This window comes from Malus sylvestris, chromosome 15, assembly GCF_916048215.2.
Source record: "Malus sylvestris chromosome 15, drMalSylv7.2, whole genome shotgun sequence".
Taxonomy (NCBI): Eukaryota; Viridiplantae; Streptophyta; class Magnoliopsida; order Rosales; family Rosaceae; genus Malus; species Malus sylvestris.
This window is the reverse complement of record NC_062274.1, coordinates 11,013,868-11,039,041: the sequence shown is the minus strand read 5'-3', so window position 1 is coordinate 11,039,041 and position 25,174 is coordinate 11,013,868. Positions and strand designations below refer to the sequence as shown.

Genomic DNA, 25,174 nt, shown 5'->3' with positions numbered 1-25,174 from the left:
TCTTTTAACTCCCAAGTCTCTGTTGGGAAAAACAGGAAAAAGGATGAGAGAGAAGCAAAGAACTCTTGGAATCAAAGAATAACCAGAGGGGTGTTTTGGTAAATAGGGCAGCAATTGACACCTAACATCCACAACCTGAAATTAAGGGACAGCCACTACTCCAATACCTACAACTGCAAACAGCCCCATCAGAAAACAGCAGCTACAACATATGTCTCTCTCTCATTTATCCTTTTCTTTCTGCCTTTTTTTTTTAATTTTTCATCATCATCAAGCCCCAATCTTCAATGCCCACCTCCTTCTCTCTCTAAAGCGCCAATCTTTCTCTCTCTAAAGATCCAATCTTTTCTTCTTTCTCTCTCATCCATCACAGAGAAAAGCGCACCTCCAAAGAAAGAAGGAACCTTGAAGTTACCTTCCCCCATCAAAAACAAAGAAGAGTCCACACAACACCCAACTCTTCCCCTCCGTGTTTCTCTCTCTAGAAACTCTCTCTCTCTCCAATGGCCCAGCTGGACCAAAATTTATGTAGAAGAAATCCAAAAAAGAAAGAAGGGGAAAGAAAGAAAAGAAAGAGGAGATAGATGTCTTCAAGTGTCCTCCAACCAAACCCACCTCACCTCACACATATCTCTCTCTCTCATCAACTAACATGTTGCCAGAAATACCCTTCTGCAACCCCCCAAAAAATCCCCATCTTCATCACTGTCGTTCAAAACAACATTATTTTTCACCGAGTTATGTGGGCTCTTTTGGAGTTTTTGTTGTCTTGGTCAGAGTTTTCACAGAGAAAACAGGAAAGCAAGAAACTTCTCCTCCCTTCCCACCCCCTCTCTCTCCTTTTATTTTCTTCCTTGTCTTTCTTGTTTCTCTCTCTCTCTACCTCTCCCCTTCTTTATTATTTCCTCCCCAACTCTCTCTTCCTTTTCCTTACCCATCTCCTCCTGCCCCTCTTTCTATCTCTTCTCCCTGTAATTCTTGGTTTTTGGGTTCTGGGTTGCTTTACTTTTATCTCCCTGTGATCTGATGAAGAAGATGAAAGGGGTTGTTTCTGATGCTATGGAGGACCAGAGGACCAGGTTCAAGCACCAGAGTCTCATGCAGGACTATGAGGAGCTGCAGAAGGTATAAATCTTTTCTGGGTTTTTAAAAGATTTCAACTTTCTTTTGTGGGTTTCATTAGATCTGGTGTATGGTGTTCATGTCTCTCGGGTTTTTGTTTATGATTTCTGGGTTTTCTAGCTTTGGAATTTTTATGGTGGTTTTGTTTGTAGGTTGATTATTTAGAGAGATATATTGCTCAGCTATTTTTCCTGGATTTTTTTGAAATTTTTTCTCAGTAAGTTTATGATCTCCTCATGTTTTAGAGACTGCCGTAGAAAAATTAGGAAAAGCAGCAGGAATTGGGAATTTGTAGGTATTTTTATGTTAATTTTTGTTTGGAAATTTGTAGCTTCAGGGATTGGAAAACTTGTAAAAATGTTTGTATGCTAATTTTTGTTTGTAGAAATTGTATATAGGTTATTTGATGAATCTCAATCTTGACTGATTTGTGATCTACAAAATGTTTGAATACCTTGTTGTAGAGGGTTCTACGATTATTTGGTACACTCTTTTTCTTAGGTTTATGAAAATTGCATCTTAGAGCTTGATTAAACTAATTGAAGAATCATATCTATTGCAGGATGCAGATGCTACGAAGAAAAAATTGCAGATAATGAAACAGAAAAAGTCTACGCTCGTAGCCGAAGTAAGGTATAGCATCTAGTCCATACCTTTGTACACTTATAAGATAAACTGTGTTTACAATGAAAGAGGAAAGAGTTGACTTGGTAAATGTTTATCTTTTGAATATGCAGGTTTTTGAGGAGAAGATATAAATACTTAATGGGGAACCCGTCAATGAACCCTCGACCAAAGCAAGATGTTGTGCAAACACACAACTTAGAATCCCAGCGCGTCACCTATTTGAAGGGAAAGAGTTCCAGTAAGAAGGAATCTGCTTCGCGGTACCCTCTTCCTGCATTAGACTTGAACAAAAAGGAAAAGGTTAAACATGGAATGGAAGACATCGTGCGGAAACCTCCTCCAAAATTTGGATTAAACCTTAATGCAAGGGCACTTGGCGGAAAGGAAGCTACTTTGCGAACCCCCACTCCAAACTTTGACTTAAATCAGAAGGAAAGGGTTCAGAGTGGGAAGGAATCGACAAAGCGAAAGAACACTCCAGTTTTTGACTTGAACCAGATTTCGGTAATCAAATAGTTAATGGTCAAAGTAATGTGCTTCGAGTCTCAGTGTAACTTCTGTTCTGTGAAGTTTGATGTTTCTTTTGTTTCATTTTGCTACAGAGAGAGGAGGAGGAGGAATTTCAAGCCAATTATGAGCCAATGAGGATAGAGGAGCCCAACAAAAGTTTACGCAGAGGGGGAAATGATGAGCAGCACAATGACATGAAGTTGCTGGCTTGCAGGACTATAGGGAGCGGGTCAAACCGATCGGGGAAGAGGAAGATTACTTGGCAAGATCAGGTGGCTTTACGGGTTTGATTGTATTTTTCTTAAGAGTATTACCATTGAAGATCATATATCTTGTCGGGGTTGGAAAGAGTAACACCTCAGTTACTGTGTTTCTTGGATTTTCTTCTTTGTAAAGTTACCAGTCTTACATATCGAAGTGTATTCAGTTGAAATGAAATGGTTTAAATCATTCAGATTTCGTTTGTGTTCATGAATGTTGCAAAAATTTGCTTAGGATGCAGACAGAATTTGATTTTGGTTGCTTATTTGAAGTCATCGATGATCGATGTTTGGTGTGAGTGATGTAAAGATATTCCAAATTTTGTTCCGTTGCTTACGGCCGGGGTTCTAAACCGAAAGCGGCCGGCTAAGATAACTTTGTAAAGAAAAGGGGAAATCTTTGGGACCATTATGAGAGTTAGGTGTTTGGGGAAGGTGATGGTGAAATGTTAGTGCTTCTCCTAATGCTTCACCTTCATGCTTTCCCATGGTAGGAAGCAATGCTTTGGGCATGCGTGTTTTAACTTTTTAAGTTAGCTTTTTTAAGTGCCAAAGGATTTGTGGAGTGCGTTGTCAATGGATGCTTTACAAACCCCCTTTTCACCTACTTTACGAGGACTTACGCTTCGGTACTCCACTGTAGCAACATCTCTTAACTAATAATGTAAAGCTCGACTAGTGACAAGGGCTTGTAGCTCACGTGGTTACGGGTAGTAGGATTAGAGAACGATTAACTGGCTTGATCCTCCCTTGAGTTGGGTGAAGTTGGATTTTGAGGCCGCAATTGCTTGTTTTATTTGAGCGATAATCTAATTTAAATCAGGAATGAGATTTAAATTTAGGTGAGAGAGAGAGATCACACTTTTCTGGCAGGTGAGAAAGAGATTATACCTTTCTGGCCAACGAGGTTACGCTCAGATCTGCATATCCGCAGATAAATACAACGGTACCTGATTTCTAACGTGCTGTGTAGATACAAGAAGTTTTCTGACTCATGATGCATGGACAGATCGAGATCGGCCTGGATTTCGATTTTCTGTCTTGTTTCGTTTGTTGGAATATATTTCTCCTCGTGAGTTATTCATGCCTAATAAAATGTTCCACTTATAGTAAGTTGGTCCAACTCTCATGGCTTCTTTTCCCTCCCTTAGGTCGTCCGTGGTGAATCGATTCCTAAAAAAGGAAAGTGATTTTCGAACACCCTTGTACGCTTCTAACGATTTATTTAATTCAAAGGCGAGAATAAAAGAAAGGCGCGTAAAAGGAGAAAATGGTGTACAGAAAATAATCTATGCCACTACAACCCGAACTTTGAAATAAAAAGAACAGAACAAACTCATTTCTAAATCTCTCCAGTCTCTTCTGCTACTTATTCATCATCGGGTATGCAGCTCATTTTTCTGTATCTGCAACAACTTCTGCACTGTCATTTGCTTCTTTTGCCGGAGCAACATTATGCATTCTTATTAGCTTCATCATGAGGCCATTGAACTTCTCGTGCGCTTCTTTGTCCGCATCAGCATCTTCTGCCTCCTTACTAGCCTCTTCTGATGCTATGGGGGTTGCTGTTGGAATCTTCTCATGAGTTTCTTTGGCCGCATCAGAATCTTCTTCCTCCTTACAGGCCTCAGTTGATGCCATGAAACTTGCAATCGGCGCATTATTTTGTGTAAGCTCCTGACTCCTGGCAACGTGCTTCTTCCCCTTTATATGAGACGACCACACCTTTGGAGTGAAGGCACCAATTTTACACCCTTCACACCAAAACTTAAACTTCTGTTTCTTTACATCTTCTTTTCTCTCAACTCCGTCCACTATTTTAACCTTGTATTTGTTCTTCAGAACCTCTCCACACTTGTCTTTCGACATTGGTGTCTCCCCTTTTGAAGTGCCCTGTTTGTGCATTTTCTGGTTGGAAGCATCACTGGTTTCATTGTGGTCAAACGATTTCCTTACTTGTTTGGCCCTTAATTCTGTGCTTATGATACCATTGACCTCCTTGGGCTCAGAAAACTTTGCAGCTTTCTTTGACAATTTTGAATTGCTGGAGCTCGTGCCTGGTTTCTGAGCTCTCAGTCTTGCTTCCTTGGCTTGGTGCTTCTTACCATTAATGTGATGAATCAAGCCCTTCTCACTTGTTGCACTAACATGGCACAGGGCGCAACTCCATTCCTCTTTGGGTTTCCTTTTCAACCCAAATGGAGGCAGATCACTAGCACCCACCGTTGGTGGTATTTTCCGCCTGACTCCGGAGAGATTTGGGTTAGGTTTCGCCTGCAACAAAGATACTTACACAAATTACATTAACAACAGTCTTTGAATTCTAAACATGCAATTGATGGTAAAATCTCAACATCATTTCCAATGCGAACTGCGCTACCTGCTTTACAAATACGAAATTAACAGAAAACAACTTTTCGGTAATCTTAAGTAGACAAAACCAGTGATAAGAAATGTGTTGTCTAAGAAATCTGCAAGATACCAACCATCAATACGTTGACCATCATAACATTGATTCAAAACAAATATTCAAGATGTTGAAATAATTACAGAGGAATCTGTCTGCTCCAAGTACTTAGGTGAGAGGGTGGCATGTAGATACAATTTTGTATAAGGACAATACCTCACACAAGGCCACAAGCGACCACTGCAATGCATCAAGAGGGTAGTCTTCTCCAAGTGAACCAGCAAATGAAAAATCAATTTTCAACAATCACCAGTGCCATTAATCTTAGATTATTCCGTACCTCGATCAAACTGATGTCACTATAACATAATGAAATATTAAACCATCTTATTGACCGATCGAAGAAAAATAATCTAAGTAATGAATGACAATGATGCCCCATTGAGACGACTTTTAAAGTGCTGATCCACAAGCCAAGACAAATGGCGTATCTTGGCGGGCAATTTACCATCAATCTCATCTTTTACCTTGATGCTCATGGTCTAACCACGAATCTTGGGCCTCGTTTGGTGTCTATGATTGGATTTGATAACTCACTAGACTAAGTGTATGCTAATGAGAGAAAACGGATGTAATGTTTTGAAAGTTGACATCAATTTCTTACTTCATCATACATAGAATACTACGAGTTAACCAATCCAATCCTTGACGCCAAGTTATGCCTTCGTTACCAAGAAACCATACTAAACCAGAAAAAATCTCCAACTTTAGCACAAAACAGAGCATTCCCAACACAAACGCAGTAAACCATAAACAGAGCGTTATTAAGTTAGAAACCAATCAAATTTTAAAAAGTAGAAATGGCACTCACCAGTAAGATCAACTTGTCCTTATTGTTAGGAGGAGGAGCCGGAAGCGCCTTGAAGCCATTGGTCAGAGGTTCCGGTTGCCGCCGCCACGTGACCCTATCGAATGCGGCGGGCGCAAGAGAGGCAAACAATCCGAACCGATCATCATCGAAGGGGTGGTGGACTCTCTGGTCGAATCGCACCGCCCCGAAACGGACCTGATCAAAACCGAGACCTTCGCCAGAGGGTCTTCGCATAGCGATTTCCCGCTCCAGCATGAGCTCTCTCCTCACCTCCGCTTCGAGAGCCCGCCTTCGCGCAATCTCCTCCGCAATAATCTCCTCCCTGATCCTCTCCTTCTCCAGCTGGCGCTCGATCATCTCGTCGCGGACGGACCTCGGGTTGTGGAGCGGGTCCAGGTTCAATCTCATATCCGGATTCCGGAATATAGCTGTCTGGCCTGTTCAGAAAGAAGATTATCTCAGTTTAATCGCAGAGTGAGGAAATTAACTGAATTTCTAAGAAAATAACTGAAATTTGAAGTAAATTCATTTTCTTTTGGTTTCTCGACAACCAAACAGAAAATTGAGAGCAAAGTAAGAAGGTAGAGCGAGACCTCGGAATAAGGGTTGGTCGGAGGAGAAGTAGCTGCCCGCGGGGAAAGGCGGCGGCGGCCTCTCGTCCACCGATCGGAATTTGAACTCCATTGAATCACTCAATTGAATGTTGCGCTTTGAACTTTGAATTGGTAAAGTACAGAAACGAGAAAGAAGAAGAATGTTGCGCTTTGAACTTTGAATTGGTAAAGTACAGAAACGAGAAAGAAGAAACGTTTCCGGTTGGAGGTTGCAGTTACAACAGCAAAATATATACTCTCTGCCTGGATACGCGGTGGAGAAATAGTGACGAAATGCTGGGTGGGTCGGCGGGCCCACGGAGGAGGGGAGGGGAGAAGCAGAAGCAGGTGGAGACGTGTCCGTGCCGTGGGCGGTGCCGCGGGAGGATCCTTTTCTCTTCTACCCTTTCTGTTACTTTACTGTAGGTAAAACCCTAAAGTTAAAAATCTCTTTTTTCGCAAGTAAATTTACTGTTTCGTTGTAAGTATTATTTACTGAACAATTACGGTGGTCGTACAGAGAGATGCGGCATAGAAAGAAGAGAGAGATATGTAATTATGGATGTATTATATTCCATCCCATTATGACTTTATTTATATAGTAGTAGGGAAGATTAATTTCTCACCCCTTTAAAATTACAACTTTTAATAGGTAATCAACTCCAAATATGAATATAAGAGATATTCAAAGATATACTAGTATTTATACAATCACATTCCTAATCTATTAGGACTACAACATATTTTTATTTTTTGGAAGTCGGTTTAGGTATTTTTTGGAAGTCCAAAATGTTATATGGACTTGCATATTACATTAATTTTCTTTTAAAAGCAATCAGTTGGCTTAGTCACGGGATTCCACTTTTATAGGGTTACAAATACTCACAGAGGTATTTCAGTCTCCTTCTAACCACTATTACGTGGTTCACTTGCCAATAATAGAATATAAAACGTACCATCTGAAATACGAGCAAAATTTGTTTCAATCTACTGAGACATGCTGCAGTGGCTGCATGTTACATTATGTGGACTTACACTAACTTAAATTAATAATGTATGTTGTTGCACTATGCGTTAACTTGTACGTTACTTTTTGTGGTGTGCTATCCACACACCTTCTTTTACTTCCCACACACCTCTTGATAATTTATGTCCATTGATCTTTTTCAATTCATCCGATCCAACGGTCGAAAATTAAAAAAATATGTGAAAAGTGAAATGGGATGTGTGGATATCACACCCCTACTTTTTAAGTTACATTTCTTATGACATTTTTTTATAGATACTTTTCCATTGATAAAAAATGTCATTTTCTGTGACACTTCTACGATGCGAAAGTCATCAGGTCAATATTACCAAGTACCAGTTTTGTCAATAAAAAAAACATATTTTTTATTAGATATTTTAATAGGAGATGATATTCACACATTTTTTTTACTTTTTACATAATTTTTTACTTTCTGACCGTCGAATAAGATGAATTAAAAAGAACAAAGAACATAAAATAATAAGAGGTGTGTAAAAATTAAAAATGGGTGTATAGATAGCACACTCCTATTTTAATTAGGTTAGAAATTTGAGCTATTATTAAATTTAGTTCAATTTATATTTTTTTAGCTTAAAAAATATTTCTGATTTTCTTAATAGTTTAGAAATATTTCAGTGGATCAAAAGTAGGGACTAAGCCATAAGGCATCCTCAAACAACAAAGTCATAAGTTAAAAAATTCAAGAATTTGCTATACAAAATATATATATATATATATATATATATATTAATCCATAAACGCATTTTCATGTAACACTTTACACTATCCCTCAACTCATTTTCTTGTTTTGAAAGCGTTGTTTGACAACTTCATTACTAATATCATCAAATATCTCTCTATAAAAATAACCATGTTATTAATTTTCCATTGATCTCCCATCCAATTTCTTAATCGATTATTAATAAATTTCATGGCTATAAATACTATTTCAATAGTAATAGTAGCAACTGGAAGAGTTAATGCTCATGTTATGTCTATCGCGTGGGTGCTACATGCAATATGTACATTTTCTCAAGAAAGGGCATCTGCTCCTTGGGGCCAAGGTGGCTTCGTCTTTGGTCAAAAACTATTTCATAACATCAGTTAACCGAAGACTTAACAACAAAAACTAATGCAAGTATAAAAGTGTACAAAAATACGTATTTTTGTGAGTTTGAAGGTAGTAAAATGGAAATTACTCCAAATATATTTACAATAGCTATTATGCTTTACACAAAATCTAAACTGCGATAAGAAAATTTGAATTCCACGTGTATAAAAGAAACCCACGCCCTCTTACTATTCTGACTACGCCCACGTCTGCTAAAAGAAAGCGTCAAGTGCCTCATTGGTAGGGTTGATGCTGTATTTCGGCCCAGTACATAAACAAGCCCAAAACTGTGCATTATTTATATAAGGCGGGGTTTGGTGCCAAAAAAGCCCAATAAAGTGGATCATCCGTCACGATTGAGATACAAGAGAAAGTCCCTATCAGATTGATAGTCAAAGACGACCCAGGAATCAGATTCAGATTGTGTTTGGCTCTTACAACCAACCATTGGATCGCCTTATCCTTGTTTGCTTCTCCATTAAGACCAAACTCTCTCTCTCTCCTCTCTCTCTCTCTCTAGAAAAAAAATCTGAGAAACAAAAATGCCGAGTGGCTGTGAGATCTGCTGTGAGATTCTGATCGCAATTCTGCTCCCTCCGCTGGGCGTTTGTCTCCGGCACGGCTGCTGCACCGTAAGTCCCCTTTCTTTCTCCTCCGTCGTCTTCGTTTTCTGGTGGCAGATTTGATGTTATTAATGGTGAAAGATTGAAATTTTGGATTTGCAATTATTTATGCAGGTGGAGTTTTGCATATGCTTGCTGCTGACGCTGCTGGGTTACCTTCCGGGAATTATCTACGCCCTCTACGCCATCGTCTTCATTAATCGCGACGAGTACTTCGATGAGTACCGCCGCCCCCTCTACGCCTCCTCCGATTAAACCAATTCCTCAGTTATTTTCCCGCCTCCTCCGATTATGTAGCCACCTTTCCCTTCTGGTTTTTTTTTTTTTTTTTTGAGTTCTGAGGGATCGTTGAACAAAAAAAAAAAAAAAGATCTTTTGTTTACTTGTTATGTTTATAATAAAATCTGAAATTGTATGCTTCATATGTTGGACTGATTGCTTGTTCTGGTTCCCCAATTTTATATTTGATCTAATTGAATATTTCACTTAGATTGCACTCTGTTGTTTGCTTGCTGCAGTGATGTAAATGGAAGTAACGGAGTGGCCTTGCAGTGATGTAGAATTGCCTTGGGAGAAGCTCATCATGTTGTAAATTGTGGTAGAAAGGGAATTTTATAGTATGCTCCATTGGCACTAAAATCTGTCAGATAAAATTATAGTGTACACAATATACAGAGTACCTAAGAGTTGTTTGTCTAGCGGTTAGGTTCTTGATTTTCTCTCTAAGTGGTATGGGGCTTGATCTCTCCCACAGTACACACCTAGCAAATACTAGAGTTTCTTACTCAGCAAATGTTGTGAGTCAAGCGGAGCCTAGTGATTAGTTTGGTAAAAAATTCGGATACACTTTTCAAAAAACATTAGTGTATTTATATATTTACAGGAGCATATCATTAAGCCTGTAGCAGGCTGTTTGGTTATGATTGATGAGACTTAAATGGCTATTTGATGAATGATGATGGGCACTTTTGACACAACCAGATGAATATAGAAAAACTTCAGTGCGTACATATCACACAAGCGAGTTGTATTTTTTCGTAACCAACGGAGCTTTCTTCTAGTTTTTTTTTGTAAAAGATACGATGATAGACTTCATTTTAAGGAGGCATGGGATGGAATTGCATTAGCTGTTCCTTTTGTCTTGTTGGTGGGAGGTTGGAGGTGGGAGGTGGGAGGTGGGAGATGAAAGGGAATATTGCATTAAAACGTATGGGTGAATCATCTAACAAGCCTTTCCTTTTTGTAGTAATTTTGATTATTTTCGGCTCGAACGATAACATTTTTAGTTATATCAGTTGTATATTTTTATGCATCTATATTACGTAAAGAGATTTTGTGCATTTATATTGTGTAAATATTATATACAATCAGTTATAAGAGATATTAACTTTTAAGTTAAAATTTGGCTACTTACATGATAAATCATGATGAATAATCATCATGTACTTGTCAATAACAAATTTAACGGTTCATGATGAGCCGTCCATAGAATAGGATAGGGAGATGAGTCATGAGCCACAGCAGCGACACGTGTCAAGTTTTGGAACAACCTTGCACGTAAATTGACCGATCTACCCACACTTCATAACTTTCCCATGAGGTGCTCCAACCGAAAAAAACCCAACTCTCTTGTTTTCGCGCGACCACCGAAAATGGAAACAATCAACAACGAAGAAACAGTGACTGAGTCCGGCTCGGACTGGGCCGAGTTGACCCAGGAGTGCCTGATCAACATCCTGGGACGGCTCACCCTGGAGCACCGATGGATTGGGGCGATGCTGGTCTGCAAGTCGTGGCTGCTGGTGTGCAAGGAGCCTTGCCTCAACTCCGCCTTCGACCTCGAGCCGCCGTTCTAGTCCGCACGGTGGTGGACCCCGGAGTTCGAGCGGCGGGTCGATTCCATGCTCCGATCTGTCGTCGATTGGAGCACCGGCTCGCAGAAACAGATCCGCACCACGCACTGCTCCAATCAGTCTCTCTCGCTCGTCGCTCAGAGGTATAATAAATCTTTCATTTCCATAACAGAACACGATTTGTTTATCTGTTTTGAATTAGGAGAATCGGGTTATGCATAATTTGGAATGAGGAAAAGTAGGTTATCATTGATTAGACGTTTTCGGCATAAAGTTTTGATCTTGATTGTTGTATGCTGAGCTCAAGGTTTAGATTTTGAGTTTTTGGTTCGTCAAAATTTGATCTTTGAGGTTTGGATTGTGATGGCACTACCTTAAGTTGGTTAATAATCTTTTCGGAATCTACGATTGGAAATTTTTTTTTTGGCCATATATTGCATTTTGAAGCTTCATTTTTCCTTTCCGTTTGAATGATGAGGTGAGACATTGTTAGTGATGGTAATGTAATGTTTTAGGTGCCCGAACCTCGAGTTTCTTTCGATCAATAGCTGCCCGAATGTGACTGATTCGTCCATGGCTGATATAGCGTTTCGCTGCCCCATGATCCGGGAACTTGACATCAGCTATTGCCACGAAGTATCTCATGAGTCTCTGGCGTTGATTGGGAGGAACTGCCCAAATCTGAAAATCTTGGAACGGAATATGATGAATTGGTTAGATCCATCCCAACACACTGGTGTTGTTCCGGACGAGTACTTAAACACTTGGCCTCAGGATGGAAATTCAGAAGCTGCTGCAATTGGCAAATCTATGCCAAATTTGGAGCACCTTGAACTTCGATTCTCAAAGGTATCGGCTTAAGGGTTTGCTTTGATATCTGTAATCTGTAGGATGTCCAAATGTCGAGTACTTGGATTTGTTTGGGTGTGTGAACTTGACTCGTCGGAATTGAAAGGCGACTGAGGAATCAGATTCAGATTCTGTTTACATCTTATAACCAACCATGTGAAATTGAAAGACGACTGAGGAATCAGATTCAGATTCTGTTTACATCTTATAACCAACCATTGGATCGCCTTATCTTTGTCTGCTTCACCATTAAGACCAAACTCTCTCTCTCTCTCTCCTCTCACTCTCTAGAAAAAGAAAAAAAATCTGAGAAACAAAAATGCCGAGTTGCTGTGAGATCTGTTGTGAGATTATGATCGCAATTCTGCTCCCTCCGCTAGGCGTTTGTATCCGGCACGGCTGCTGCACCGTAAGCCCCCTTTCTTTCTTCCTGCTCCGTCTTCTTCTTCTGGTGGTAAATTTGATATTATCAAGAGATTTTATCACAAATAGTTTTTGAAATTGGCCCACCCATCTGAAATTGAAAATCGATCAACGTAATTCCTGAAATTAAGTGTCGCAATCAACACAATTTTTTCAAAAAATCTGTTATGTGCTAATCTGACACATGATTTGATTACATAAATTTAATTAAATATTGATATGTGAATTTAAAATATTTAAATAATTAAAAAACTTAATTTATATAATTAAAAACTTAAAAAAAATTTAAAAATTACTGTTCATCATCTTCTTCCCTCCCATCCGAGTAATCACCCGAGCACGAGCACAGCCCTTGAGGTCGACCAAGCTCCAACTTTCGCCACTCCGTCCTATGCTCTTGCCTTTTCGGGTCGGGCATGGGTTCGACAGCCCAGATACCCTCTGATCATTGGCGGCATTGACATAGCTCATGACAGAGGTTGTGCTGCGCATTCCAACAGTAATTCCTCCATTAATCTGCTTTTTCTAATTTGTTTTATTATATTTTCGATTTAATTTTTGAATTGTGGGGATGTGTTGCTTGATTGTGTGGGTGGAGGCGATATTGGGGGCTTTGGGACTTCTGGATATCATGCAGGTGTTTCCCGATTCGGAGCGGTTTAAAGATTTTTCAGTGTGACTGGTATACGGTGGTATATTACGTGTTAGTATCCAAATAATGAGATATGTGTGCTAAAAAATTGATAACTTACAAAATAAAATTTCTCACGATTCCTATTAAAACACATGGTGTACCATTTGTATTCCTGTCACAACTAAAAATTTCTCGGAACGGAAGCGGAATGATGTAGCTTCCTTGGGTGGGAGAAGAAGATGACTCCTCATATTTTTTTTTTTTTAATTTTAAAATTTTTAATTCCAAAAATTAAAATTGTTTTTTTTATTATTTTAAGTATTTCCAATCCACATGGCAATATTAATTAGATTTGTAGAACTTAATTATGCGTCATACAAGCACATAACATATTTTTTTGGGTAAATTACACAGTAGTCCCTCAGGTTTTGAGGTTTATTACAACCCCATACAACAACTTTAAAACATTTCACTTTCATACATCAAGTACTATTTTATATCAATATAATACATCCGTTAGATTTTCCATCCATTAATCCGTTAAATGCTGATGTGGCTGCCACATTTGTGCCACGTGGCTACCAAATGTCTGCCACGTGGCAATTTTTTTTTTTTAAAACCTGAATTTTCTCAACCAAAAAAAAAAAAAAAAAAAAAATTCAAAAATCGAATCTGCAACCAGCGACCAGAAGAAGAAAGAAGAAGAACCCCCTGGCGACCCTCCTCCCGTCCCCCCCCCCCCCCCCGGCGCGCCCAACGACCCCCCCCCCCCCGGCGCCCAGCGTCTTCTTCTTGTTGCAGATATGGGTTTCTATTTATTTATTTATTTATTTTTATTTTCTTCCTCCTTCTTCTTCTTCTTCTTCCTCTTGCAGTGGGTTTCTATTTTTTTTTCTTTTTCTTTCTTCCTCCCTCCTCTTCTTCTTCTTGCAGATGTCGGTTTCAATTTTTTATTTTTTTGAGAAAATTCAGGTTTCTTAAAAAAAATTTAAAAATTATTTTATTTGCCACGTGACAGACATTTGGCAGCCACGTGACATATATGTGGCAGCCACGTCAGCATTTAACAGATCAATGGATGGAAAATCTAACGGATGTATTATATTGAAATAAAATAGTACTTGAGGTATGAAAGTGAAATGTTTTAAAGTTGTTGTATGGAATTGAAATAGACCCCAAACCTGAGGTATGAAAATGTAATTTACCCAATTTTTTTATGGAATTGTGACAGAATGATCACATTGATTTGTGATATTCAATTTCAGGGATTACATTGATTGATTTTTAATATTATGAACCATCTTAATGAATTTGGTCAATTTCAAGAACTATTTATGATAAACATCCTATTATTAATGGTGAAAAATTGAAATTTGGATTTGTAATTATTTATGCAGGTAGAGTTTTGCATATGCTTGTTATTGACGATGATGGGCTACATTCCGGGAATCATCTACGCCCTCTACGCAATCATTTTCATCAATCCCGACGAGAGCTTCCATGATTACCGCCGGCGCCGCCTCTGATGATGTAGCCACATTTCCCTTCTGTGTTTTTTTTTTTTTTTTTTTGAGTTCTAAGGGATCGTTGACCAAAAACAAAATAACAAAAGGGGATCCTTAGATCTTTTGTTTGCTTGTTATGTTTATAATAAATTCTGAATTTGTGTGATGCATATGTTAGATTGATTGCTTGTTTTGGTTGCCAAATTTTATACTTGGTCTAATTGAATATATCACTTAGATTACACTCAGTTGTTTGCTTGCTCCAGTGATGTAAATGGAAGTAATGGTGACACGCTCGACCCCGATATCCTCCAAATACCCGAGGTAGGCACGTGCTGGTTGACACCCGACAGTGACGAAGTCATACTAACATGCATGTAAAGTAACGAATACAAATAAAACTTATAAAATTTAATACAATGTTTATGCAATTAAGGAACGTGTTCAGAGTATACAACTAATTCGAAACACTAGAAAGGAAAATAATATAAAATTGAATGGACAAAGAAATGGGTCCTACATCGAGATGACTCCAAGATACCAATGTGGAAATGTCTTGACGCCGGAATCATATGCCTCGATTATAAGTCCTGAGAGGCCGCAAAACAAAACATGAGTGAACCAAGTTAATATATAAATAGTAATAAATCAGTTAATCTTTAATGTACTAACCCCCATGTTTAGAAAACTCGTATAATATAATAAGTAGTAGGTTTTTCGAAAACCCTAGCATGCCATAAAACCTTTCATAAAACATATATCATAAATAGTGTGCTTAGTAGTGGTGTATATATAAGGCATATACATATATAGAATATTTCATTCGCCCGAAGGCACATAGAACACTTTTTTTTCATTCATCCGAAGGTTTTACATCACGCGTCCGTAGGCAGGTCATTCGCCCGTAGGCAGAACATATGCCCGTAGGCACTAACCAAACGCCCGGTCGTAGCCAATATAAATATCTTCCGGCCGAAGCCACCATCGTACGCCCGACCGAAGCCAATATAAATATAAATCGCCCGTAGGCTTCTACATCACCCACCCGAAGGCATATAAGTATCAATCGCCTGTAGGCAGGACCATTCGCCCGTAGGCAGTAACATTCGCTTGAAGGCAGGATCGTTGAGTAACCACTAAATAAGTACATAAAGACATTAACATACTATTTCTAACAGGGAAGTATTATTGGCACTCCAAAAATCTCATTCTACACTCCTCACAAGTGTATTTTTCTTTCCTAATATAGAAAGTTTGGGGTGTATAATGAGATTTTTGGAATGCTAATAACAATTCCCTTCTAATATATATATATATCCTAATTGGTATTTGGTACCTACAATGTCATATTGTAAAACCTATCATAGTATAGAGTTATCAATCATATATACTACGAAGAACATAAAATCGATAAAGCATGAATATCATAAAGCGTAAATTTAATTTACTCATAAACATTTCATAAAACGTAACCATTAAATCGTGCTTTTCATGTATGTATTTCTAATAGAAAAATATGCATTTTAGAAAGGGTCCACTCACAAATACTTCACCGTCGAAGAGGCGTGCAACTAGCGAAGATGGAAATGCCATAAACAATTGCACCTAAGCACATAAAGGTATCAATTAATAAAACTCTATCAAAATGATTAAATTTGGGAAAACGGACATCATAAACAGATTAAGGACTTCGAAATTAGTTTAGGAGGGGTCCTGACCGAAACTTGAAAAAGTCAACGTTGACGAGTCAACGGTCAGCATTGACCAAAAGTCAACGGTCAACAGGTCAGGTCAAAGGGTGGGTCAATGGGTCAACGAATTGGGCTGGATCTCTCTTGGGTTTAGGTCGGCTCTCTTTTGGGTTTGGGCTGGTTTTCTTTTGGGTTTGGGTTTGGGTCTGAAGCAAAAAGGGCTGGGCTCAATGGGCTTAGTAGCTCGGCCCAAGGGTATGGGCTTTTGGGTTAATAAACTTGGGCTGGGTTTAGTGTTGGGTTAGGATTAATGGGCCAAGGGTTTTGGGCCCGGTTAATGAGTTGGGCTTAATTTAGTGGATTGGATTGGGTTTTAGGTTATTGGGTTTCATGGACCAAATAAGTTGGGCCGGTTTTCGTTTGTTGTCTAATTCGACTCGAACCAGATCGTGGGTTGCCGAACAACACGAAGAAGAAAGATGGAGCTTCCAAGCTCTAGTCATCTCCAACACACCACTAAACCTAATGATATAAAACACCAAAAATAAGCCTAGGGAACAAGAATCGAATCGTACCTAACTCGTGGCCTGTTACAGCCGAAGTTGGTTGAAAAAAGACAGGCAAGTCTCGGGTTCCCTCGCCGGAAACTGGGGAATTCTTCTCGAGTCAATTTCATGCTAAACTTTCACAAAAAACGAGTAACTACTGAGCAATTAAACTCGCACACCACTTAAAGACATAGAAGCGTGATTATGAGGCTTACCTACTCTCGGCGAGGGGTGGTACTCGCCGGAAAAATCGATCTGGTGGTCTTGGTTCTTGCACTCGCAGAGGGAGGAGGGGAAAAAGAAGTACATGAGAGGCATTCAGAAGGGTGAAGGAGAATAAAAAGAGGGTTGGTGGTCTGCGTGCGTGTGTGTGTTGTTCAGGAAAGATGAGAGAACGAGGGTGAGAGCTGAGGGAGAGAGGTCCGAAAGTGAGAAAAGGATCCGAGAGATGTGGGTAGAAAAGAGTGCCACGTGGCAGGAAAAGGTAAGAGGTCGGGGGACCAAAAAGTAACAAAGGCCCCACCCAGCTCACCATTTAAGTCCCAAAAGTAAACAATCCAAAATATCTTTCGTGTGTGAAAATATCGAAATGCCCTCATTCCAAAATCCATAAATAAATTCAGAACACGTTGTTACAAACAGAGTGGCCTTGCAGTGATGTAGAATTGCCTTGGGAGAAACTCATCATGTTGTAAATTGTGCTTGAAAAGGAATTTTTTAGTATGCTCCAAAATATCTTATACTTTAGAATTTTTGGCACTAAAATCTGTCAGATAAAATTATAGTGCATACAATATACAGGGTACCTAAGAGTTGTTTGTCTAGCGGTTGGGTTCTTGGTTTTCTCTCTAAGTGGTTTGGGGTTCTATCTCTCCGACGATACCCACCTAGCAAATGCTAGAGTTTCTTACTCAGCAAATGTTGTGAGTCAAGCAGGGGCCCAACGATTAGTTTGGTCAAAGACTCGGATACACTAGTTTCAAAAAACATAAGTGTATTTATATATATACATAAGCATACCATTAAGCCTGTAGCAGACCATTTGGTTATGGTTTATGAGACTTAAATGGCTATTTGATGAATGATGATGGGCACTTTTGATACAAACAGATGAGTATAGAAAAACTTCAGTGCGGATATATGGATTACTTGGGCATTTGCCTCCACATTCACACAAGCGAAGTATCTCATGAGTCTCTGGCGTTGATTGGGATGGGAGGAACTGCCCAAATCTGTAAATCTTGAAGTGGAATATGATGAATTGGTTAGATCTGTTCGTGGCTAGAATTTCCATCGGGGATGTCTCTTAGCCGACGAGCACACAGCTTCCCGAGAGGTTGGCGCCGGTTGATGCTTTCTGTCGGGCTTCTGCTTCACTGGAGGGCTTGTCGGGCAAGGCTGAAAAAGAAGGACAGAGTTAACTTTGAAAGGTACCTTTGTGGGGCCTTAGGTGTAGGCCTTGAGGCTCACAATCAAGATTAACTTTTAAGTGCTCAGGCGTGCCATTGCCATCTTTAGCATGGCAAATGTAAAATGGATGTTGAGGTTTAGTTTCACATATACTCGAGAGGTCGTGTTAGTTATGACAGGTGCCTTTGTGGGGCCTTAGGTTTAGGCCTTGAGGCTTCCGATCAAGAACTAACCCAGTACTCGAATATATGATGTCTGTTTTATTGTTTGCAGAAGTGCTATAACCATTATACTTCTGATTATTCGAGCCCGCAGAGCAGAATGAACCTAAATAGGTGCCTTTGTAGGGCCTTAGATATAGGCCTTGAGGCTTCCCATCAGAATTCCTTCTATACTCAAACATTCTACTATAATCATAATATAATAGAAATAAAACTCATAAATAGATCAATTACTTGTGCCCCAAGTAACTTTGGACTTCTTGTTATCAAAGCTTGTCGTGGATGGGTTAAATCCACATAAGGTTCTTTTTTATGCCTTGAGACCAAAGACTTTTAAATGATCAAACTTACATGCCCGAGAGCTTAGAACTTGGATCTAGTTTGAACTGTGAAGACATATTCAAATCGGATTCAAGAGCTGAGAGAGTCTTTTGATAGTCATCTTACTAGAAATAACTTGAATACAACTAGAAGTATACAACATATTGCTAGGCTAATGAATGAAAAGACAAAAACAAAGAGGGTCGGGCAAGGTTTAACCTTATCGAGCAAGGCTGATCGTCTTGCAACTTCTTATCTTTGTGGTTTATCAAGGGGTTTGAGAGCTTTTAGAAAGGGGGGTAAGGAGATGAGTTTACAGAAAGAAATCGATACTACAACAAGCTTAGGACAAGGTAGCAGAGCTATTACAAAGGCTTTTGGTGAGGGTTTATCCCTAAAGGGATGAAGGCTTGGGCTGACTACAGCTTCGTTTGAAAGCAAATCTGGCTTTAAGCAGAGTTTGTGCTTGTATTTGTTTGTTTGATTGAGTGTCCTTATCTCTGATTTCTCTTTCTTCTTTTATAGACACTTCGGTTTGGCCTCCTGTAGCAATAATCTTGCCCGAATGCAGCTTGAAGGGTAATGACTCATCAGCTATTTACTTGTATTGCCACTGTAAAGTACTTTTGGGCTGATTAGCTGGCTGGTCTATACCACTTGGTCCCTAGGCAGGTGAGCAAGTGGTGCAAATGATCTGCACCTAGTCGGGAAAAGCCTTTTCTGCCTTCTAGGCTTGGGCTGGACTTCGGGCTTCTCTCCTCCTTTTGGGCCAACTCCCTTTTGAGCCCAAAATTTAAGTTTTAATCCAAACAAGATCCATCCGAACGCGCTGGAGTTGTTCCGGACGAGTACTTAAACACTTGGCCTCAGGATAGAAATTCAGAAGCTGCTGCAATTGGCAAATCTATGCCAAATTTGGAGCACCTTGAATTGGAGCACCTTGAACTTCGTTTCTCAAAGGTTTCGTCTAAAGGTTTTGCTTTGGTATCTATAGGATGTCCAAATCTCGAGTACTTAGATTTGTTTGGGTGTGTGAACTTGACTGGTCAGGATATTGAGAATGCGACGTCCAATTTGAAGAATTTGAAGGAGATTAAAAAGCCAAACTTCTACATCCCATGGTCGGTTTTCCATACAGAGTGGTATGGCCATTGAAGGTTGTATGACGAGTGATTTCAGACAGAAATAGCAGATCGGAAATAAAATATGGATGATCGTGTCATGTTATTCTGATGAATTGTGGGAGAAGTATTTTGTATATGCTGGTGTGTGAAGCTCTTTACAAAGGTTCTGTATCTATTCCACTTCTACTTATCGAAAACCTTGTCCGATACTGCCGATAAGTCGGATTGTATAAATTATCAACCATGTATTAATGCTTTTCTCTTCGTATTTAGTATCTTTTTTTTCGTTTTACATATACGAATCATGTTTCTGCTTTCGTTTAGACGCCACATCTCGTCGGCTGTAGTTCTTTGTGTGGTATGACAGTTACCGGACGGCATACGCTTTGGCTAAGACCAGGGGAAGAACGGAAGAAAATTATGAAGCAATTCAATAAGTAGATATTCTAATTTACAATTACATAAGAAACAGGTTAGAGAAATGGGTTTAACACGGGTTTAACAGCGAAAGTTTCATCGCAAAACTTCCACATCGATCGCATCCTAAATCACGTTTGCAAAATTACCTCAAGCGATTAGTACAGAGCAAAGATGACCGATCCAACAGCAACGTGCCTGAGCACTGCGAAGAGGAAGAAAGTGGGGGGTTTAGCTAGTAAAGGGCTTGCTGCACCCTTGCTGGGATGGGTGTGCCTAAGGTCGGAGGCACCACCGTAGGATGGCTTTGCTTTCTGGGAAATCCTTAAATGCTGAACTTCATGCATTATTTGATGGTCTTTTCTGCTTGATTTGTTCATCATATCATATACATCTGCAGAGCTTATTAACATGGATAAAATTAGCGAAAAAGAACGTAGGGAGATCGGATATATTTCTCGATCAGTCGAGAGAATTTGTGAGCTTACCCTTAAGTTTGGGGTGACCATGCTGCTTCTTCAGAGGTGTATAACCTCCGGTTTTAGGGTTGGAAGTGCTTTCGCATGCAGAACGAACAACCAGACAGAGAATAAAAAACGACCATATTAGTAATTCTGTTCTCATCTTCCCTCAAATATTAACTGTAACTAATTTTTCAAAGGTGGTTGATGAGGAAGAGGGTCACACTTATATAGACTTTTGTTGCTATCTGTTTGTGTAGTTAGCACTAATTAAAAATAAATATAAAGTTAATTAGGGTTTTCATATGGCTGGTGGACAAAGTACTGATTCTTGCTAATCTGCTGCAGGCACATGCATATGTGTATGCGTGTGGTTTTGCATTCTTGGTTCGTAATCGTATAGAGAATTTATTCACAATCCATGCTATAAGCCATACAAGAGGGCAGTACTTAGTCATCAATTATACGTAAACACAAATTGGGCGGGGGGGGGTTTGCGATTCGACTGTGGCTGTGGTCGATCGTGTTGTGTTCTGACATAATTAGCTCTCAGTATAGTCGTATGAATATCTCTTTAATGTCGGAAGATGTTTATGTTCGAATCTCTCTCTCAGCGATTTATTGTGAGAGAGGTTTGATGAAAAAGAATAAATTAGCTAGACACTTTTTTTTAAAGATCGACCAAATCACTTTGAATGGATAGAAAAGAATATGATGCCTCTATTATCTTTTTCTTGGAGAGCCCTCAAATACAAAGGAATTAATGGCTTTGCTTTGCTTATTCATCAGGCAATATTTTTGTTAGTCACTCTCAAGTAATGGTGGCGTTCACCACCTTATTTATCATCGTTTTAATTTTCGATATTTATCTAGTGAATAGATATAAATTTAAAAATTTAAACTCATTCAATGATATTAAGTAGGGTGGTGAGCATTATCACCACTTGGAGAGATTTTTCAATGTGCTTGGCACACGGAGCAGAACTCCACATGTCATAATATTATAATTGGAGGAAAGTTTTTTTTATAAGTGTTTCTCAAGGAGTGGTACTACGTCCACCCCATTGTCTTATTTTCTCACTCCATTTTATTTTTTCACCCACCAAAAGTGTTAAAAGAAGAAAACACTCTTTTCTCATCCCCCATCATTCCTAAAATACCCTAATGTGATTTCAGCCCTCGATATCCCTACTCTGTTGGAGTGCCGCACCAACTCCCAACACCCAACCCAGGTCTCTCAACCATTGGAACACCACCATGGTAGCAAAACTGCCTCACCACCCATCTTCTTGTTCCCTGCATAGTTTAGATATTTTATTTTTCTTATGAATTTCAAGTATTGCAGATTGCAATGGAATTCAATGGGTGGGTTATGTATTTAAAGTTTTAGAAAGAAGGGATATGAGAGAGAAGGGAGGTGAGGTTTGGATTGGGATTAGAACCAAAGATGGGGCTGGGAGGACAAAAAGTGTAAGGCCATGGATGTTATGAAGCAATGATGGGTGATATATGATCGGTTAGTTCGTATTTGATTAGATCCCTGGAATTAGGATTTTGGAGAAATAAAAAATGAAAGTAGAAATACTTGTTTACAAGAGATGAGATTTCGTCACAGAAGGGCACAATAATTAAATTGAGAGAGAGAAGAATCTTTTTCTTTTACAAAGATGGTGAACGGGCATAAGGAATTGGGCAATCCGGCAATGTGCAATGGACATAAGGAAATTGGCAATATGCAGTACGTTTTTGTTTTGGTCCTTACGTGTCATTTTACAAGAGGGTAAAATTGACATTAAAATTTAGGGGTGTGTGTGATATCCACACACCTTTTTTTACTTCTCACACACCCTTCTAATTTTCGACCGTCGGATCGCATGAATTGAAGAAGATCAACGAACATAAATTAACAATGGATGTGTGAGAAGTAAAAAGGGGTGTGTGGATAGCACACCCCTAAAATTTATACTAAAATGTGGGTGGGGAAATAAGACAACTAAGTGGGTTTATCAACACTCTTCTCAAATTATTATGACATGTGGTGTTTCACTCCTGTATTTCGGTTACACTGAAGAATTTTAGTGAGGGTGGTGAGCGAAAAATGAAAAAAGGCTCCCTATTTGTTATCATTTTTTCTACCAACCACTTATTAATCTCAATAAATTAAGGGAATTGCAATTGACACTTCAAAAATCTCATTTTGCACTCCAAACTTTCTATAACTAGAAAAAAAATAACACTAGTGAAGAGTGTAGAATTAGATTTTTGAAATGCTAATAACAGTCCCCCAAATTAATATACATGTCTTTTGCTTTTCTCATCCAAAATTTGGCATGTCTTTTTCAAAAAATTTCATCCTTTATTTCCGATCCAATATATCCGGAAATCAAACCCTCAACACAAATATATTAATTGTAAAAGTGTTCCAGTATGATACAATAATTTTTTTTCGACGTGTATACGTGGTACATGACCATCAAAATCAGGAACACGAAGTTTCTATATTCTTTTCCAGGAAACAACATGCAAATTTATGTGGGGTTGATGATATCAATAGCATATACAAACCTATTGATACATCACAATTGAAAGAATGAACACAGAATTAAGATTAACACAGCCGGTAGGATGGCGGCGCAGACATTCTAATTTACAAATAAGAAGCAGGTTTCGGAAACGGATTTAAACGCCGGGTTTAACAGCGAAAGTTTCATGCAAAACTTCCACATCGATCGCGTCCTAAATCACGTTTGCAAAATTACCTCAAGCGATTAATACAGAGCAAAGATGATCAATCCAACAGCAACATGCCTGAGCACTGCGGACAGGAAGAAAGTGGGGGGTTTAGCTAGTAGAGAGCTTGCTGCACCCTTGGTGGGACGGGGGCGCCTAAGGTAGGAGGCGCTACCGTAGACTGGTTTTGCTCTCAGGGAAATCCTTAAATGCTGAACTTCATGCATTCTTTGATGGCTTTTTCTGCTTGATTTGTTCATCATATCATATACATCTGCAAGCGTATAACATTGATACAATTAGCGAAAAAGAACGTTGGGAGGTCGGATATATTTCTCGATCTGTCGAGAGAATTTGTGGGCTTACCATTATGCTTAAGGTGGTCATGCTGCTTCTTCAGAGGTGTATAATCTCCAGTTTTAGGGTTGGAAGTGCTTTCACATGCAGAATGAACAACCAGACAGAGAATAAAAAAGGACCATGTTAGTAATTCTGTTCTCATCTTCTCTTAAATATTAACTGTAACTAATTTTTCAAAGGTTGTTGATGAGGAAGAGGGACACACTTAAATAGACTTCTGTTGCTTTCTGTTTAAGTGTAATTAGCACTAATTATTAGTGTAATTAGCACTAATTATTAGTCATAAAGATAAAGAGAAAAGCATGGGCGGAGTTACTTTTTTTTCCTAATACTCTATAGTAGCATGATGCTAATGCTGCATATCAGTTTAATATTCTTAAAATTTAAGTGTGTTCTCACTTTAAACTCTTTTTCATTTTAGGCCAGAGCTCATTCTTCTCTCCATCCCTCTTATTGCGGTACAGTCTTTACTTTCTCTCCTTATTCTATAAACTTTTCTTTAGCTTTAACTTGTATTTTAAATAATTTCTTGCTTACTATTTATCTCATATTTGGGTTTTTGGATTTGTACAATGTTTTTAGTTATCTCTATTGAATTTTGGGTCTTTCAATTCTGCAAATTACTCCAATCTCACATGTTTTGAATTCAAATTACCTATATGTAAAAGACCTCCCTTCACAAACATGAAATCCTAAAGCCGTCACCTGTGAAATGTAGAAGAAAAAAAAAAGTTGATTAGGGTTTTCTTGGCCAGTGGATAAAGTAAAGATTCTTGTTAATCGGAATAAAATAGATCTACTGCAGGCACATGTATATGTGCATGCGTGTGGTTTTGCTTTCTTGGTTCGGAATCGTATCGAGATTTTATTCACAGTGCATGCTTTAAGCCATACAAGGGCAGTACTTAGTCAATTATATATGTAAACACAAATTGGGCTGGGGAATTTGCGATTCGATGGTGGCCGCGATCTATTAAGTTGTGTTTCTGACGTAACTAGCTCTTAGTATAGTTATAGAATCTCTTTTTAATGTCAAAACATGTTTAAATTCGAATCTCACTGTTTACGAATCATAGAAGATTGTGCTCCGAAAGTTAGAGTGAGGAGAGAGGTTTGATGAAAAAGATAAGGAAAGAGATCATCTCTGGATCTCTCCCTCCAATGTCCAGGGATCAAGTGATTCGGGCCTTTAAAGTTTTGATCTAACGGTTAAAAATTATTATAGATTTTAAAAGTTTTTACTTACTTCTCTGTTTTTAGCCTTTGAATCAAATTTTGAAAGTCCGGATCACTTGATCTTTGAGTTTAGAGGAAGATCCAAAGAGAATCACTTTCCAAAGAACACTTAGCTAGAGACCTTTCTTAAAGGTCGACCAAATCACTTTGAATGGATAGAAGAGAATGTGATGCCTCTATTATCCTTTTCTTGGAGAGCCCTCAAAGACAAAGGAATTAATGGCTTGCTTCTATTTCTAT

The 25,174-nt window shown here is 38.9% G+C and overlaps 6 protein-coding genes across 7 annotated transcripts; 3 read left to right on the top strand and 3 right to left on the bottom strand.

Annotated features, from left to right (window-relative positions):
* The first annotated feature begins 223 nt into the window (after positions 1 to 223).
* On the top strand, positions 224 to 2,730 carry LOC126605210 (uncharacterized). Its single transcript, XM_050272581.1, has 4 exons — positions 224 to 1,125; positions 1,685 to 1,755; positions 1,860 to 2,253; positions 2,352 to 2,730. The coding sequence occupies exons 1-4, from the start codon at positions 1,027 to 1,029 to the stop codon at positions 2,547 to 2,549; spliced, it is 762 nt and encodes a 253-aa protein (XP_050128538.1). The 5' UTR covers positions 224 to 1,026; the 3' UTR covers positions 2,550 to 2,730.
* Positions 2,731 to 3,722: 992 nt separating this feature from the next.
* Positions 3,723 to 6,694, bottom strand: LOC126605199 (uncharacterized). The gene is made up of 3 exons (XM_050272566.1): positions 6,391 to 6,694; positions 5,798 to 6,234; positions 3,723 to 4,793 (listed from the first exon to the last, which is right to left on the bottom strand). The coding sequence occupies exons 1-3, from the start codon at positions 6,479 to 6,481 to the stop codon at positions 3,912 to 3,914; spliced, it is 1,410 nt and encodes a 469-aa protein (XP_050128523.1). The 5' UTR covers positions 6,482 to 6,694; the 3' UTR covers positions 3,723 to 3,911.
* Positions 6,695 to 8,913: 2,219 nt separating this feature from the next.
* LOC126605222 (UPF0057 membrane protein At2g24040-like) lies at positions 8,914 to 14,581 on the top strand. The gene is made up of 3 exons (XM_050272592.1): positions 8,914 to 9,023; positions 12,110 to 12,262; positions 14,308 to 14,581. Exons 2-3 carry the CDS (start codon positions 12,173 to 12,175, stop codon positions 14,434 to 14,436), a joined length of 219 nt encoding a protein of 72 aa, XP_050128549.1. The 5' UTR covers positions 8,914 to 9,023; positions 12,110 to 12,172; the 3' UTR covers positions 14,437 to 14,581.
* Positions 8,968 to 12,064, top strand: LOC126605220 (UPF0057 membrane protein At4g30660-like). 2 transcript variants are annotated; one of them, XR_007616865.1, is made up of 4 exons: positions 8,968 to 9,160; positions 9,266 to 9,444; positions 9,670 to 11,147; positions 11,520 to 12,064. XR_007616865.1 is itself a non-coding variant. In XM_050272591.1 (2 exons), the coding sequence occupies exons 1-2, from the start codon at positions 9,071 to 9,073 to the stop codon at positions 9,404 to 9,406; spliced, it is 231 nt and encodes a 76-aa protein (XP_050128548.1). In that variant the 5' UTR covers positions 8,969 to 9,070; the 3' UTR covers positions 9,407 to 9,647. The 2 variants fall into 2 exon arrangements, 1 of the variants encoding a protein (XP_050128548.1); XM_050272591.1 differs by lacking the exons at positions 9,670 to 11,147; positions 11,520 to 12,064 and having other exon boundaries at positions 8,969 to 9,160; positions 9,266 to 9,647.
* A 5,567-nt stretch (positions 14,582 to 20,148) lies between the features above and the next one.
* Positions 20,149 to 20,826, bottom strand: LOC126605216 (uncharacterized). Its single transcript, XM_050272587.1, has 2 exons — positions 20,636 to 20,826; positions 20,149 to 20,541 (listed from the first exon to the last, which is right to left on the bottom strand). The coding sequence occupies exons 1-2, from the start codon at positions 20,769 to 20,771 to the stop codon at positions 20,306 to 20,308; spliced, it is 372 nt and encodes a 123-aa protein (XP_050128544.1). The 5' UTR covers positions 20,772 to 20,826; the 3' UTR covers positions 20,149 to 20,305.
* A 2,261-nt stretch (positions 20,827 to 23,087) lies between these two features.
* LOC126605217 (uncharacterized) lies at positions 23,088 to 23,952 on the bottom strand. Its single transcript, XM_050272588.1, has 2 exons — positions 23,705 to 23,952; positions 23,088 to 23,612 (listed from the first exon to the last, which is right to left on the bottom strand). Exons 1-2 carry the CDS (start codon positions 23,838 to 23,840, stop codon positions 23,377 to 23,379), a joined length of 372 nt encoding a protein of 123 aa, XP_050128545.1. The 5' UTR covers positions 23,841 to 23,952; the 3' UTR covers positions 23,088 to 23,376.
* Between the last annotated feature and the right edge of the window lie 1,222 nt (positions 23,953 to 25,174).

Excerpts from the sequence above, each read along its gene's own strand:
- LOC126605210 (XM_050272581.1), top strand. The coding sequence starts at position 1,027 with ATGAAGAAGATGAAAGGGGTTGTTTCTGATGCTATGGAGGACCAGAGG. Across the intron at positions 1,756-1,859 it reads ACGCTCGTAGCCGAAGTAAG|GTTTTTGAGGAGAAGATATA; the intron begins GTATAGCATCTA and ends TTGAATATGCAG. Across the intron at positions 2,254-2,351 it reads TTGACTTGAACCAGATTTCG|AGAGAGGAGGAGGAGGAATT; the intron begins GTAATCAAATAG and ends ATTTTGCTACAG.
- LOC126605199 (XM_050272566.1), bottom strand. The coding sequence starts at position 6,481 with ATGGAGTTCAAATTCCGATCGGTGGACGAGAGGCCGCCGCCGCCTTTC. Across the intron at positions 6,235-6,390 it reads CGACCAACCCTTATTCCGAG|GCCAGACAGCTATATTCCGG; the intron begins GTCTCGCTCTAC and ends CTTTCTGAACAG. Across the intron at positions 4,794-5,797 it reads AGGACAAGTTGATCTTACTG|GCGAAACCTAACCCAAATCT; the intron begins GTGAGTGCCATT and ends TCTTTGTTGCAG.
- LOC126605220 (XM_050272591.1), top strand. The coding sequence starts at position 9,071 with ATGCCGAGTGGCTGTGAGATCTGCTGTGAGATTCTGATCGCAATTCTG. Across the intron at positions 9,161-9,265 it reads TCCGGCACGGCTGCTGCACC|GTGGAGTTTTGCATATGCTT; the intron begins GTAAGTCCCCTT and ends TTATTTATGCAG.
- LOC126605222 (XM_050272592.1), top strand. The coding sequence starts at position 12,173 with ATGCCGAGTTGCTGTGAGATCTGTTGTGAGATTATGATCGCAATTCTG. Across the intron at positions 12,263-14,307 it reads TCCGGCACGGCTGCTGCACC|GTAGAGTTTTGCATATGCTT; the intron begins GTAAGCCCCCTT and ends TTATTTATGCAG.
- LOC126605216 (XM_050272587.1), bottom strand. The coding sequence starts at position 20,771 with ATGAGAACAGAATTACTAATATGGTCGTTTTTTATTCTCTGTCTGGTT. Across the intron at positions 20,542-20,635 it reads TGGTCACCCCAAACTTAAGG|ATGTATATGATATGATGAAC; the intron begins GTAAGCTCACAA and ends TAAGCTCTGCAG.
- LOC126605217 (XM_050272588.1), bottom strand. The coding sequence starts at position 23,840 with ATGAGAACAGAATTACTAACATGGTCCTTTTTTATTCTCTGTCTGGTT. Across the intron at positions 23,613-23,704 it reads TGACCACCTTAAGCATAATG|ATGTATATGATATGATGAAC; the intron begins GTAAGCCCACAA and ends ATACGCTTGCAG.